This window comes from Schistocerca americana, chromosome 2 (genome assembly GCF_021461395.2).
Source record: "Schistocerca americana isolate TAMUIC-IGC-003095 chromosome 2, iqSchAmer2.1, whole genome shotgun sequence".
Taxonomy (NCBI): domain Eukaryota; kingdom Metazoa; phylum Arthropoda; class Insecta; order Orthoptera; family Acrididae; genus Schistocerca; species Schistocerca americana.
This window is the reverse complement of record NC_060120.1, coordinates 266,005,111-266,022,268: the sequence shown is the minus strand read 5'-3', so window position 1 is coordinate 266,022,268 and position 17,158 is coordinate 266,005,111. Positions and strand designations below refer to the sequence as shown.

Genomic DNA, 17,158 nt, shown 5'->3' with positions numbered 1-17,158 from the left:
GGAGCCCAGCAGCCCTTCACGCCGGTGCACCTCGACGGTGTGGCCACAGCTATGGCGCGTCCGTGCAGTGGTTTCAGCGGGCCGGTTGGCCGCTGATGTCCGTCACCAGAGGTCGTCGTGGTTCGCCTGCAACTTAAACAATCGTCATTCTCTCCGGCTCTAGGTGCGGATGGAATGGTGGCACGGCTTCCTGATTTGAGTCTTTGGGCTTGGTTATTTATGCGTGTTTTCCCTATTCCTTAGAGATACTTCCTCTGGGGGAGGCAAGTGGGATGCTCTTTATTGATTACAACGTCAGCTTTCTTCAACAAGCTTCGGCCCCCGCACACATGTCACCAGGAGCTGTTGTAACTGCAACGTACGGGTTCTTCACAGCACATCAGTGCCCCGTGCTGCTCTGATTACTTCACACTTGTATTCAACGCTCGCCGAACCGTGCCTTCTCGCCTGCGAGCGGTGTTGTGAACGTGCCTCGCAGAATCGTTTGCAAAATATCAACATACCGTCGCCTGCCAACCAATGTTCCAATCGGTTCCTTAAAAACTACCTTCCATCCATAGCCGCGCTGTTTTGAAAAAGTAAAATAAAATCACAGGTAATAGTTTTCACCTGTCTAAAGGCAAAATATTACACCGCTGACCACCGTCTACTGATAAAAAAGCTCTATGAAATAACAAAGGATTTAAATCTCAGAATACCTATTACATAACCGAATTTTTTTGTCGAATTCTTAGTCCATAGAAGGTGATGGAAGAACCAGAAAAATAGTTTCCCACAAGGATGCGTCCTACTTACCATCCCCTTTAATATCCATACCCTGCCCTGAAGTAACATGGAGTTTTAACTATCCAGAGGACCACGCAAAAGCTGAACAAGAAAAAGTTTGGAACACGTTGAGAGGATGTTGCTGTCCCAAAGAGCTCAGTAAATACGACCAAGCAACCAGGCACAACGTCATCCATCAAAAAATTAAGCATGCCCCTTGCACTAACAAAAAAAAAAAAAAAAAAAAAAAAAAAAAAAAAAAAAAAAAAAAAGTACAAGCAAGGCGAAAATTGCAAGTGAGCTGCGAAAATACTGAATCAGAACGCAGCGCTAGAGCTAGATATTTAGGAGTCTCTCTTCATCGAACACTAACTTACACATCCCACTGCTAACAGTAAAAGAAAGGTACCAGTAAGAAATAACATCCTCCGTAAACTAGCTGCCACCATTTGTGGGGCGCAGACTCGTATTCTGAGAACATCAGCCCTGACCCTCTGTTAATTTGCAGTAGAATTTGCTTGTGCTGTCTGGTGCAGCTCTAGAAATGCCAGACTGGTTGACATTGCTCTAAAGGAGACTTGCAGAATCATCACAGAGTATCTGAGATCAGCTCTTCTCCAGAAGGTCTACTGTCTAGCAGGTGTCCCATTCTCAGACATGCCCCGTGAATGAACAGCCCGACTAGAAAAACGTAAAACAATAAACTTAGAGGACTATTCTCTGTACAGGTACTCACCAGCAACAGCCGGACCCTAATAAAGCCGAAGTTTCTTCCAGGTTGCAGAAAATATCATTGAACAATCTCCAGCATTCAGACAAATTTCCTGACTTATTCGAGACCGCAACATCTTAGAATGAATGTGCGATCTTACCCTCTGGCCATGAAGTAAGCTGGCCGACGTGGAAAACACTCAACAGGTTACGATATGGAGTCGGCAGCTACAACACCAACATAAAGGAGTGGGGATTTCTTTGACTCCAACCTGTGCGAATGCGGAGAAGAGCAACCATGGAGCATCAACTTATTTACCAGCAATGTCCAACGACGTTGCAAATCAAGCCTGTGGGCTGACTAAACATTGGTCACATGGCATTTAAAATGCGTGTAACTATATAGCTCTGTTTGTAGAAAGTTGGTAATGGTTATAGTACCAGACTGAAATTATCTATGTATTGTTTTGTTTATATGATGGATGTTTTTCGTAAACGATCAAATAAATAAACCAGGTAGTCATGAAAGCACACATCGGATGAATTGAGAGACGCCATTCTAGGACTGCAACAAGCTATTTATTTTCAGCGCAGCAGTGCAGAAGAGGAGTCCAGGGAAAAGAAGTGTGTATCTCTGGAGGAAAGGCTACGTCGTTTTAAAGAACCCTGGTAGGTGTAATTACAGAATTTGTATTTCAATAAGGTTGTACGGCTATTACCTTACGACCATCGTACATCTGTCCACGAGACCATGACTGTAAGACAACAGAGATTGCCGCGCGTACATTGGCATGTAGACAGCCATATTACCCTCGCGTAGTACTCGAACTGTATAGGAAATCCTCTTTGCCACGCTCTATACAGTGACATGCCCAGTGTATGTGTGGACGTAGATCCTTATTTCGAACAATAAGACAGTTTCTTACATGGACGACGGCCAAGCGCAAAGACGCCTACCTGGTCTGTCTCATCTCTATCGTATTCCATGGCTCTAGATTGGAAAAGTGATGGTTTCATCATCAGTAATCATTAGTGATTACATCTGTAGCAATGGGCTGGAACATTTTTGTTTCGACTATTATCCTAGAATCCAAGAAGCTTTGAAGTTGCATGTACGCACTGGTAATGAATTGTAACTGGGAGTCTAAGAACGGTATCGTAGACGTGACTTCGTGTGTTTCCATCGTTTCGATAAGCTCTCCATAGTATAACACGATTAGTAGAATATTTTGGTAGTCGATTTGTCCAGTAATGGTGGGGAACGGATTCTTTGGGATAGATGGATCTTTTGTATATATCCTCTTATCTAGACCTGACTCTGCGATTCTTTCCCTCTACACTCCTTGAAACTAAAGTTTTACTGCAACTACTCTTGTCGTTCTATATGCCGAACGACTCTATTCATTCGTTTAGTTTTGTTCTTTAGTAGATTTTTTTTCTCAGTGATTCGATGCAGGACGTCTTCAATCCTCACTCGAAATGTCTGGCTACTGAACAGTCTCGTGTAACACCACGTACAAATGACATGGAGTAACTTCATTTCCGTCTACCCCACAGTCCTTGTTTTGTTCAAAAATGTTCAAATGTGTGTGAAATCTTATGGGACTTAACTGCTAAGGTCATCAGTCCCTAAGCATACATTCGGAAGGACGACGGTTCAATCCCGCGTCAGGCCATCCTGATTTAGGTTTTCCGTGATTTTCCTATATCACTTCAGGCAAATGCCGGGATGGTTCCTTTGAAAGGGCACGGCCGATTTCCTTCCCCATCCTTCCCTAACCCGACCTTATGCTCCGTCTCTAATGACCTCGTTGTCGATGGGACGTTAAACACTAATCTCCTCCTCCTCCTCCCTAAGCATACGCACTACTTAACCTAAATTATCCTAAGGACAAACACACCCACCCATGCCCAAGGGAGGACTCGAACCTCCGCCGGGACCAGCCGCACAGATCGTGACTGCAGCGCCTTAGACCGCTCGGCCCTTGTTTTGCTCCAGGAACAGCTTTTCATGAATATTTTGTTCGTCTAAAGGAGATTACCAATTAATTGCTAAAAATATTTATGGTATACGTCTACAGCTGACACGTCTGTGCCGTACAGCAGGTCAACAGCTACCAAATTTATATCTGAAGCGGTTCTATTTGAAAATGGCAATAACGTCGTAAGGATGTACAAGTGAGAAGGCACTTAAAGAAGGTGATATTTACTGCACGCGACAGTCAATGAAAGCAGAATTGATTTAAATTATAGCTGATGTTGTTTGCAGAATGCCAATTATTTTGACATGAAATTACTGTTTACTGAACTGTATTAGCAAAAAGAGAGAAATACGCGAGTATATTAAACAATAGATAACTATGACTTTTACCCTAAAATTTAAATGTTCAAAAAAATTAAATAGTAAATGTAATTTGATTGCATTGTGTTTATAAAGGTTGATTTTGTTAAGATTTTGTTATAAAAATGTTCCTGTGACGAATGTTCGTGTGTTAAATAATGTTTCTATTGTATTATGTAATTCAGTGCTCACTAAAAAAACGACCCTTCAATTACATGGTATGACCGGTATCCCCATGCTGCGTACTGTAAAACAGAAGAATCAGTTGGACACACGATATAATCGAAATGATTCAACAGGAGCAATGTACACCAGTTCATTTCAGAGGAGATGAATCAGTCTGATGATATAATCCCCAGCAAATGCTAGTGTAAACTGGCGTGTACACTGAACAACGTATGTATACGGGGTGACAGGTATCTACACAACTAACATACGAGACCTATTCTGAAATCATGGAAGTTTGTGTGTATTTAAATGTTGACCACTTATAACCGAGTTATAAGAAAGCAAAGCAACCTATTGATTGCTTGGGAAGCCACAGGAATGATGTTCGATAATGCTGGACGTTTCTCGTATTACGAGAGCTAGAAACTTTGTCTAACTTGATCGTTTGGTGGTCGAGATGTAAGGTATGTGAAGGCATAATTTAACACTGATGTACTGACTTCCGACTCTTTGCACAGGGTACACTCAGCGACCTGTGTTATTGTGACTCTGTACTCCTTCACCATGAGAGTATTTTCAGGACTCCATTCCGAAACGCCTTTATTTTTATGGATGCCATCGCATCGGACAGCTCTGGTGAAGAAACTCTTGCAACGAGAGGATACTGGGCGAATGGACTGGCGTGCCTGCTCTCACCGACTTAAGTCCCATAGAGCACGTGTGGGATGCTTTGGATAGGCGTATTTCAGCACGTCCACACGGGCCAGCGACCATCCCGCATTTGTCAGTCGCCCTCATCTAGAAACAGACCACCCTACCCGAGAACCGGTCAGCAACTTAGTGGAGAGCATGGTAGCAGTTCGCAGTTCGTGATTTGCCGTCCGTTACGATCACACACGTTACTATGAACCGTGGTCCGCATTTTATCGTCCAAGAGACTATTATGAATCGCCGTGATTCACTACAAGCACTGCCTTCAAATAAATTTGACATTTCTGTTCGTCTCAGTTGGTATTTCTTTCTGTTACCTTCCGCCCTATAGCGCTGCAGCTAATTCTATTTCTGATCCAAGTTTCATCCAGCTATGTCACCTGGCAGTGACACTTCACATGAAAATTGCTTCCGTCCTCAAGTTTTGCCTGAGTCGAAGACATTTCACTTGGCAGCATTTTCTGTTTTTGATTTTATGCATGGATATAACTCCAACAAATAAATGTGATCTTATCACAGCCTGCGCAAATGTGCAACAAATAAGTGAAGTGTTCTCCTTCAAAAAGGTTGATTTGAGCACCATAATGTTTTGATAGGATTACTTACTAGTGGAGGCGGTATGCCCTTATCTTCTTCAGACCTCTGAATCGACTGCCCTAGGCATTTATTGGGGAGCTTCTACTTGACTATGGACTCTGATCTACATATCAACATGGAACTACCCGCATTAAAAATACATCGCCAGAAGCGGAAGAAGCAACAAGTAACACATAAGATTCTGCGGCAGTCTGAAGATAGGAGATGTGCACTTCGCATTACTACTATCATCATCATTTTTTTTTTAAATATGACGTTTACCAAGTAGTACACGAGCGACATACCAGGCTGACTTTTAAAGAAATATCTTGTTTGCTATAATAATATTTATTTATACCGTAGTCGTGAAGCCTCAATTACCACATCGAAGAAATGAAGTTACGTGATTAATTTTTTATTTCCTTGCATCTAAATATCTGTAGTGTGCATCGAAATCTCCAAGGCAAAGTACCGCCGATGCCGCTAGAGGTGCAAAAAGAAAATGTCTTATTTTACTAGATTAGATTACATTAGATTCAGTTGTCGTTGCATAGGCCTGAAAATGAGATGATTATCGTGGGTGTGGAGGATCAGAAAGTTTGACATAAAAAATGTAAATCATTTGAATAGAATTCTCACTACTCCCACCATCTGCCAGGAGACCACCGACCGTGGTGGCCGAGTGGTTCTAGGCGCTACAGTCTGGAACCGCGCGACCGCTACGGTCGCAGGTTCGAATCCTGCCTCGGGGATGGATGTGTGTGTCGTCCTTAGGTTAGTTAGGTTTAAGTAGTTCTAAGTTCTAGGGGACTGATGACCTCAGATGTTAAGTCCCATAGTGTTCAGAGGCATTTGAACCATTTTTTGTCAGGAGACTGTCTAATTATGTCAGTACGTTACAGTAACCTGGAACTGCTAATATTTACAGAATTAATACAGTGTCAGATTGAAACATAGTTATGAACTTTTAATAAATTTATCGTACTCAAAACATCTAATCTCGACTGTTGTGACCAAGTGCTGTCAAAACTGAAATCTGACATTTTCACTTAAGCTGGCTAGCAGACCCTGTTAAGATATTCATCTATAGAGTAGAAGGAATTGCCTATCAAAAAGTCTTTCAAGCTCTGTTTAAACTGTGCGTTATCTGAAACCAAGTTTTTAATGGTGGTCATTGGACTGTCTTTTAACAACATGTCGTACTTAAACGATTTTCGGTAGACTTTACATGAAGTTGATTCTTGTGGTAGGCACGTGTAAAATAATGAAACTTACCTGATCCAGAGACAATTATAGTCGATGGCAGGCCTCACTTCCCGGAAACAGTTGCTGCGCAAGATCCGTCCGGTTCAGAGTGACGTCAGGGGGGACCGCGAGTTAGCTAGCTGCACCGCCGGCCTTGACCGCCGGGTTCTCTCTCGCGGCTTTGCGGTATACAGGGTGGTCCATTGACAGTGACCGGGCCAAATATCTCAGGAAATAAGCATCAAACGACAAAACTACAAAGAACGAAATTCGTCTACCGTGAAGGGGAAAACCAGTTGGCGCTATGGTTGTACCGCTAGATGGCGCTGCCATAAGTCAAACGGCTATCAACTGCGTTTTTTAAAATAGGAGCCCCCATTTTTATTACATATTCGTGTAGTACGTAAGGAAATATGATTGTTTTAATTGGACCACTTTTTTCGCTTTGTGATAGGTGGCCCTGTAATAGTCAACTGCAGCACTTTCTAATAATTTCTTCGAACTCAAATCGAAAGCCGGTTATGTGAAGTCACTATTCCTTTGCTTGATGGAGGTACTAGAGAGAAGTCTATATGTCTCTCTCTGTCTTGCTCTCTCTAGAAGCTCAACTGGCAAAACGTTAGTCATGCTTCTTAAAAAATACACTAATCGAAATTATATGCTGCAGTCGATGTAAAACTGCTGCTAGGTATTCATGAGAACCACCAACGATGACATACAAGTTATGGCAGTGAAGTGATGTGTCTGTGTCACTCGGTCGACGTAGAGAGGTGACAGATTATTAGAAAGGAGCATCGTGTCTGGACGAGTCGCGCTGTTTGAGGCGCCATGTAACGGACTGCGTGGCCCTTACCGCCGGAGGTTCGAGTCCTCCCTCGCGCATGTGTGAGTGTGTGTGTGTTGTTCTTAGCATAAATTAAGATAGTTTAGGTAGTATGCAAGTCTAGGGCCCGATGACCTCAGCAGTTTGGTCCCTTAGGAATTCAGACATATTTGAACATCTGTCTGGACGTGGCCATTACCACACCGTGAACGAAGTTGACCGATTTCTCGGCATATGAGCGATAACTGCCGTGTCACTCATAGCTGCGTAACACAGCGCGGCGTAAGAGCAGTGGTCGTAAAATTATACTGTTACCGACGCGCCTGATCAATGATAATAGGTTTCCAATCTGATAGGAACTGCTGCTGTCAGTGAACTCAGTTCCAGCTCAACCGCTTTCCGAGAGAACATTTCGAAGGGAACTGAATGCAACTGACAGATGGAGTCGTGTACCACAGGAAAGGCCATAATGCTGCACGTCTTCAGTGGACCGAACAACACACCAGCTGGAGGTGTGTCATGTTGTCGGACGAATCGGTGCTTTGACTTCCCGCAAATGATGAAACGCGTCGAGCTCGCCAACGCACCAATGAGCTGTTGAACCCGCTGAGTGCGTTGGATGTAGTTTAAACCAGAGATGGTTCTGTGATATTTTGGTAGTGTTTCTTTTTACCATGAATTGGACTCATTAGTTCATGTTACGGTGAAATTGAAGCAGGATGTTTACTTCAACACTGTCGGCGACAAGACTATTGCCAACGTTGAGTATGCTGTGGACACTATCGTTTTTCATGTTGACAGTACTAGTATCCACAGGACTGCATGATGCATACATTCCTGACTTGATAAAAACTGAGGTGCCACATAACGGCTTGCAAAAACATCCGATATTAACAACTCAGAAATTTGTGGGTCTATTCAAACAGTAGCTGAAACCTAGCAATCAAGATACCCACACTCCGATAGCTCTACAGTATCTACTCGCGACTGGTTGTGTTCTGCTGGATGGGACATACCTGAAGAAACTTTTGGACACCTGCCCTCGTCAGATTAAGGCCGCTTTGAAGGATTGAGGTGGTGTTGCACGATACTAGCGTGATGTTTCCTGGAGTCACCAATTTTTTATTTCGTGTGAGTCATATACACTCCTGGAAATGGAAAAAAGAACACATTGACACCGGTGTGTCAGACCCACCATACTTACTCCGGACACTGCGAGAGGGCTGTACAAGCAATGATCACACGCACGGCACAGCGGACACACCAGGAACCGCGGTGTTGGCCGTCGAATGGCGCTAGCTGCGCAGCATTTGTGCACCGCCGCCGTCAGTGTCAGCCAGTTTGCCGTGGCATACGGAGCTCCATCGCAGTCTTTAATACTGGTAGCATGCAGCGACAGCGTGGACGTGAACCGTATGTGCAGTTGACGGACTTTGAGCGAGGGCTGTTGGAGTCATCTATTCAGAAATTCACTTTCATTCTTCTCTTACGCTGCTACAACTGCAGTGTGAACCCACTTGGTTCTGGTAATCAAACAGACGCTCACATGTGTTACACAATCATCTGGAGAAACAAATTAAAATATGGACACTACGTTATACCTCCGTAAAGAGTGTATACACTCCTGGAAATTGAAATAAGAACACCGTGAATTCATTGTCCCAGGAAGGGGAAACTTTATTGACACATTCCTGGGGTCAGATACATCACATGATCACACTGACAGAACCACAGGCACATAGACACAGGCAACAGAGCATGCACAATGTCGGCACTAGTACAGTGTATATCCACCTTTCGCAGCAATGCAGGCTGCTATTCTCCCATGGAGACGATCGTAGAGATGCTGGATGTAGTCCTGTGGAACGGCTTGCCATGCCATTTCCACCTGGCGCCTTAGTTGGACCAGCGTTCGTGCTGGACGTGCAGGCCGCGTGAGACGACGCTTCATCCAGTCCCAAACATGCTCAATGGGGGACAGATCCGGAGATCTTGCTGGCCAGGGTAGTTGACTTACACCTTCTAGAGCACGTTGGGTGGCACGGGATACATGCGGACGTGCATTGTCCTGTTGGAACAGCAAGTTCCCTTGCCGGTCTAGGAATGGTAGAACGATGTGTTCGATGACGGTTTGGATGTACCGTGCACTATTCAGTGTCCCCTCGACGATCACCAGTGGTGTACGGCCAGTGTAGAAGATCGCTCCCCGCACCATGATGCCGGGTGTTGGCCCTGTGTGCCTCGGTCGTATGCAGTCCTGATTGTGGCGCTCACCTGCATGGCGCCAAACACGCATACGACCATCATTGGCACCAAGGCAGAAGCGACTCTCATCGCTGAAGGCGACACGTCTCCATTCGTCCCTCCATTCACGCCTGTCGCGACACCACTGGAGGCGGGCTGCACGATGTTGGGGGCGTGAGCGGAAGACGGCCTAACGGTGTGCGGGACCGTAACCCAGCTTCATGGAGACGGTTGCGAATGGTCCTCGCCGATACCCCAGGAGCAACAGTGTCCCTAATTTGCTGGGAAGTGGCGGTGCGGTCCCCTACGGCACTGCGTAGGATCCTACGGTCTTGGCGTGCATCCGTGCATCGCTGCGGTCCGGTCCCAGGTCGACGGGCACGTGCACCTTCCGCCGACCACTGGCGACAACATCGATGTACTGTGGAGACCTCACGCCCCACGTGTTGAGCAATTCGGCGGTACGTCCACCCGGCCTCCCACATGCCCACTATACGCCCTCGCTCAAAGTCCGTCAACTGCACATACGGTTCACGTCCACGCTGTCGCGGCATGCTACCAGTGTTAAAGACTGCGATGGAGCTCCGTATGCCACGGCAAACTGGCTGACACTGACGGCGGCGGTGCACAAATGCTGCGCAGCTAGCGCCATTTGACGGCCAACACCGCGGTTCCTGGTGTGTCCGCTGTGCCGTGCGTGTGATCATTGCTTGTACAGCCCTCTCGCAGTGTCCGGAGTAAGTATGGTGGGTCTGACACACCGGTGTCAATGTGTTCTTTTTTCCATTTCCAGGAGTGTAATTACAGATCACTGTTTTCCTATTTAAGAACTACGTTCTTTAAAACGTTCATACTATGTGCCAGTCACGGCAGGCAGACTGTTAAATTTCGTGGTGACATCTTCAGCTGTACTTTATTTTGCACAATTCGCTACTAGTTTCAGTCAGTTACCATTATCAAAATGATGCCAGCTAAGTTTGATTATAAAGGACAGTTCAAGGTCTCACCATGAATTGTAACAGTTATTTAGCGGGTGAATACCCCAACCTGTAAACACACAGGGTGACTATTATCGAACTACATGAAATAAAATCGTCATAACTTTTCAACGGTTTGTGTTAGGACGTTCAAACTGCACGGTTGGGCGCGGGGCATGATGGGAATTAGTATGCGCATTCATCCTCAACGGGTGACTATGTGGTGTGCATTGTACAGTCACAGAATAATCTTTGCGATATTCCTCGATGGCACGGTGACTACCGAACGGTACGTTAAGATCTTGGAAGATGATTTAATCCCCATAATCCACTGATTTCGACAATATGCGGTTAATGCAAGACGGAGCTCGACCCTGTCGAAGCAGGAGAGTGTCTTATGTCCTGAAGGAGTACTTTGAGGACTGCATCCCGGCTCTGGGGTACTCAAAGGCCACTGGCATAGGCCTCGACTGTCCGCCTTATGCGGATCTGAACATATGCGATTCCATTTTGTGGCGCTGTATTAAGGACAAGGTCTGCAGAAATTAAAGACAAGGTGTACAGCAATAACCCTAAAACCATTGTCGAACTGAAAACAGAAATTCAGGATGTCATCGACAGCATCGATGTTCCAACTCTTCAGCGGGTCATGCAGAATTTCGCTATTCGTCTGTGCCACATCGTCGCCATTGATGGCAGGCATATCGAACATGTGATAACCTTGATCCGAATATCTGTAGTGACGTTTAGCTGTTGAATAAAGAGTGTGCACACCGTAGTTTGTAACTAATTTACGTTTTTTTCATACAGTTCGACAATTGTCACACTATATATAAATACGTCAGGCAGAAGGTGTATCAGCATTTGCAGCAGAGAAAGACAGAAATTTGGTGTAAAACTGCTACTTTCTCTGATAGTGGAAGACACAAAAGGGAAGCGGAAAATCAAGTATTATAAAACTATTGTTCTCTAAAAATCACAAGGAGAGAACTGTGATTTGAGTTGTCACTCGATGTGAGTAATAAAATGCAACGTAGTACTTCTAGTGGTAAATAACGATTTAATTACATTTTCCTGTCTTTCGATAACGGGAAAGATTGGAGGTCAAACGATAAATTATCTCAATATTAATTTGGGAATGGAATTGAAGTTCACGGGCGAGAAATAAAACTTTTAAGCTTTTCCGATCAGATTGAAATTTTTGACACAGGCAGCACAGGGCTTGGGTCAGTTGAACGGAGTGGACTGTGCCTTGAAAAGGAGTTATAAGATGACTTTCAACAAAAATAAGGCAATGGTCGCGGAATTTAGCCGAATTTAATCAGTGGTGCTGAGGGGACTAGATTAGGAAATGGGGCACTAAAGGTAAATAAACTGATTTTGTCACAACAGATAGCGACAGAAGTAACCAGCTTAACGTTATTTATGCAAAGACACATTCTGAGCGTTCACTCATCTTCATTTGAACAATGCAGATATGTAATCCTTACTGCATGTTGAATTCTGTGGCTTCCTTGAGCAAATTGTTTTCCTTTAGATATCACGTCTGGCACGGCATTGCGTACGTCACATTATACAAGAAATCGGGGTTTCTCCCCGATAAACTCACAACAGCGAGCGGGAGGAATGGCCGTCTAAACGCCTCTATGTGTGCTGCAATTAATGTGCTCTTGTGTTCTTAAAACTCTGTGACAGAATGCGTCTGTCTGCAAGCGTCCCCCAGTTCAGTTTCTTCAGCATCTCTGTGACACTCTTCCTCATGTAAAACAAACCTGTGACCATTCGTGCTGTCCTATCTACACGTTCAATGTCCACTGTTAGTCCTGTCTGGTACGGGTCCCACACACTTGAGAAATATTCTAGGATGGATCGCACGAGTGATTTCTAAGACATATCCTTTGTAGATTGATTCCACTTCTCTAGTATCCTACCAACAAGCCGAGGTCTGCTTCATGCTTTAGCCACTACTGAACCGATGTCATCATTACATTTCATATCCCCCAAAGTGTCACACCCAGGTATTTGACTTGATAGAGTCCAGATGTGACTCTTTAACACTGTGGTCATGGGATAGTATGTGTTTTCTTTTTTTTTCATTTTGTAAAGTGCACAAGTTTACATTTATGAACTTTCAAGACAAGGTGACATTATTTGTGCAACATTGAAATCTGTATAACCTTTTTCAGACAGTACTTCTTATAGGTAACTGCATCATCTGCGAAAAGTGTGACGTTACTATAAATACTGTATGCCTGTTCTTCATGTGGAACATACAATCATAATACTCGTAATTCTACCAATGTGTTTCATCTTGGTCTTCAATCTGCCATCGTCAAACTGTGAGTTACGTGTCCTTCTCTTTCTGCGCCTTTAAGTCCAGTCCATAGGCCCTTTACAAAGGACCCAAATGTGCAATTCAATGCGTTCGGACAGACGCTGCAGTCTTCTATTTTTTATTTTTTTCACATATACAGTTTACTTCCAGAGATGAAAATAAATGGTTTGAATCCAGACTCTTTAGAAACTAACAGTTACCCATTGTGCCAGCCAAACAACCATTATTTATATCCCGATAAACTAAAAAATTTGATGATACGTTAAATTTTTCAGAGTTTGTGTTCAGGGAAACATCGATACCCCTACCCGAGAGGTACACCTCGCCATTCACTGACGAATTTCTCCCGTTTTGTTTTCCTTTAATTTGACTCTGCCGTTCGTCATTTTACTTCTATACTTTTCGATTTATTTTTTTCTCACTTCATGAGCAAATAGTGCGTTAGGAAAAACGTAGTAAATGTTAAATCTTCGACAAACAACTCTCTTTACTATTCGAAAAGCAAGCTGTTTATGCGATATTTTTTCCTGTATCGGAGACGCGAGGTTCATCTGCGCAGTTGGTGACTGTGCAGGTTACCGTGTGCCCGAAGGAAAGGAATCTTTCTGTTACTCGACCTACACAGTTGATCCCTGCTGTGGTAGTGGAATTAAGTGCAGTAAGTGGGAACAACCAAACTAAACACTATTAAAGGTATCAGCTTTTCGTATTTCTACTGGTATTAATTTGCTTACAACCTACTATATTCGCGTAATTCCTCTTAAAACATTGTCCATAATGTTATTAATTAGCTGTTAAATATGCTAGATGAAATGATAGGTGCTTCCTTACTCTTGGTATCTGGACCGATCTCGTCAAGCATCTGATCTTCACTCTGATGAAGGTCATCAAAAACTGCTACAAATTGTGTTCATCAGAGGCTGGTTACAGGTACTACTTGCCCCATTCCGTAGTAACACTCAAGTCCACACAGTAAGTATTTAGTCGGTGTACAGTGAAGCCTCGGTATGTTTCTTGGAGCTAATTTTTTGAAAGCTAATAATGAGAGAACAAGTAGCACGAAACATGAAATAAATGTGATACGATATTGCATTGCCTGTGTTATTCAGACGAATTACCATGAAATGTTCCTTTGGACATGCACGTATGACCTAAGGAATGGGCACTGTGGCGAATATTGCCGTTATGAAATACAGTAAATGTATTTGCAACTGCGAATACGGACAACCATCAACTTTGTAATGGAGTGACAATGAAAATTCGTGCTGGACCCCGACTCAAACCCAGATTTTCCGCTTACCGCTAGCGCTCGCCTTACGAGATGACTATCCAAGCACGAATCGCTATCAGACACAAACTTCCTTACGTCATCAGCCAAGTGTCTATAAGCTGTACTTGTACATCAATTATGTATATTTCAGTGCAAGAGGGACGATTTAATGTTCGCTTCATCGTACTTGTGAATAACACAGGCACTGCAACATGGTGTTTATCCGCCGAAACCAGGCAAATGGCTTTGAATTAAAATATCTGTCCCCTCACGGGAATGCAGATAATGGATGTACGATTATAGACTGTAGACACATGATTGACGACATCATACAGCTGATGGTTGTCGACATTCGCAATTGCGGATACATTTCATGAAACAGATGTTGTCACATTTTGGAAAGTTCGTAAACGCTGCCGTCAGGATAAAACTTATAGTTTCGAAATAGTGTAGTTCGGAGCAATAAGCCTCAGTTCTGTTCTTCCCAGGATTTTACTTACAGCCAGTAACAAATCCGTGTCTTTTTGTAACACCGAAAATGCAGATAAAATGCCTTCTGCACCAGAGAAAATTTTCGCCGTTAATATCCGTTGATAACTTGTACTGTACTTCTGATTCCGGAGCTGTAACCTTATTACAAAACTATATTTCTGACTGTATACAGTTGATTGTAATTATAATGAAAATATTGTAAATTTCTAGGTAATAGCCTAGGGAACAAAAAAAATGGTTCAAATGGCTCTGAGCACTATGGGACTCAACTGCTGAGGTCATTAGTCCCCTAGAACTTAGAACTAGTTAAACCTAGCTAACCTAAGGACATCACAAACATCCATGCCCGAGGCAGGATTCGAACCTGCGACCGTAGCGGTCTTGCGGTTCCAGGCTGCAGCGCCTTTAACCGCACGGCCACTTCGGCCGGCCCTAGGGAACAACTTTATTTAAATGTACCGATAGTAACGACGAAATGGTTGTAGCTGTGCCGTTCATTATCTTTGCGTGTGGGGAGTCTCGGTCGTGCTGCGAGCACAGAGGAAGCAGAGCAGTTTGAGCCACGAAAGAGTGCGGAAGTGTTTGTTGGGCGCTCCCGCCGAAGCGGTGTGCAGCTATGCTCGCGCCAGTGTAGGCGCGCTTGATTTGTTAACCCGCCAGTATTGAACGCAAGGTAGGAGTCGAGAGGCGGAGGAAGCTGCAGTTCCAACTATTGCCTGTCCCATAATTATCCGGGCTTCTGGAGGCGACTCGGGGTTCTCATTGAACAGCAGCAGCTACAGCAACGGCAACTCAGCATTGTCGTCGGCTACATTCTTGGTCGTCCGCACAGCTACAACATCTTGAGACCGTTAAGTGAAAAGTTATAAACTGACGTAGGCATTAGCAGCAGCATTTATTTCACAAAGTATGACTAACCTGAATAATAACCTGCAATAGTAATAACATTTAGTGCACCTGTGTTGTCATTGTCCTCAGATATTATTACCAAGCAGGGTTCCTTTCCTTTCCATTCAATCACCGAGTGTCGTAAAATTATGAAAATTTATTAACTATTTACTGCCAGTTTTGTGTGCTTGCTAATGACACGTTACAGTCTAAATTTTCTGTCACAATAACTGTTCTTCTTGTTTTGAACAACAGAGGTTACTTGAAGTAAAGTAAAATTTCACCGGCAAAACTAATAACTAAAGATATAGCACAAATTAAGAATGCGCAATTTCATTTATTGTGTATTCAGCCTAGCGAATGACTTCTGGTGGCTTGGTATGTATTTTATTGCTGTTATTTTAAAATTAAAATCAGTTGCTCGTTTGCTTAAAGTAAATTCAGTTCAATCTTCCAACAACCAAAATAAATTGCTTGCCACTTTCTAAATTTTGCGTTACGTTACACTGAAGTTACTGAAAGTAATCTTTTTTACATAACAGACTTAGTTAAGCTAGTGATTCATATAACCAGTAATTTCATTTACCGTTATTTTCTACATTTCAGAATAAGTAACTGCAAACTCAGTGGTTTTTGAATCATCTATGTTCTCGTGAACTGTTGTGCTGTGAAAAACCGTGACAACCTTCTGCTGCCACGCCAGTGATTATTTGCTTAAATTTCGTTGCCATTACCTTGCTTAAGATTCTGGAGGTTCATTGCCCTAGTGGCCTGGCGACCGTTTAGTTATCCCCTTTTTAGCTAATCAGTGTTTTCTTTGCGTTATCAGTGATTTTTGTAGTAAATATTACGTGGTACCCCTTCTCCCCCCCCCCCCCCTCACCCCCTGTGCAATTCGTAAGCGATTGCACTATATTCCACCCATTTCAAAATTGTCATCAGTATTTAGCTTTAGTTTAGAATAGATTCTCCCTTCAGAAGAGTCCGTTGTACACTTCACTCCAACTAACCGGTGTTATTTTACTTCGGTAACGATAGCCTTACTCACTATAAAATTTCATTAGGCATATGCGATCACGGTCAGTTATGTCGCATTCCAGGAGGCCGATTAGGAAGGGGAAGGTTATATTCTCATACCGACAACTGCAACAGCTCTGACCCCGTGGAGTTGCCCGGGCCACACCGCTCCACCAGCTGCAACAGCCCTGTCCATTCGCAGTTGCCTGAGACTGCCACGGGGCATTACTGTATATGGTGTCTGTTAGTCTTGGTTACACTGCTGGCGACCCCTTTTCGCCCGACGAACCGGCTCGCGCGTACGATATGTCACTGGAGTAAGTGCACTCAGCTCCACAGTCCTCCAATAACTTGTTCCTACAGTACAGTGGACATCGAGTTTGTTGAGCTGCATTTGCGTTATGCCGTTGGGAGTATGTAAACTCTTTGACGTGGACCCACAACCAAAAGTTCACAGGGCATGGGATCGGGAGGTCGTTCTAGCCATAAGGCACGTCCGTTACGCCCAGTCTGATCTGTAAACGTACTTGGATCGATATCCTCGCCAGCAAGCAACATAGCAGCAGAGAGATCCTAGACCACTTCATTCTTCAAC

The 17,158-nt window shown here is 43.9% G+C and overlaps 1 protein-coding gene across 1 annotated transcript in view; it reads right to left on the bottom strand.

Annotated features, from left to right (window-relative positions):
* Positions 1-16,789, bottom strand: part of LOC124593950 — a 61,436-nt gene extending 44,647 nt beyond the window's left edge. The window contains exon 1 of the mRNA XM_047132298.1: positions 16,684-16,789. Within this exon, the coding sequence (XP_046988254.1) occupies positions 16,684-16,789 (106 nt within the window). The remainder of the gene's footprint in view (positions 1-16,683) is intronic.
* Positions 16,790-17,158: the final 369 nt, after the last annotated feature.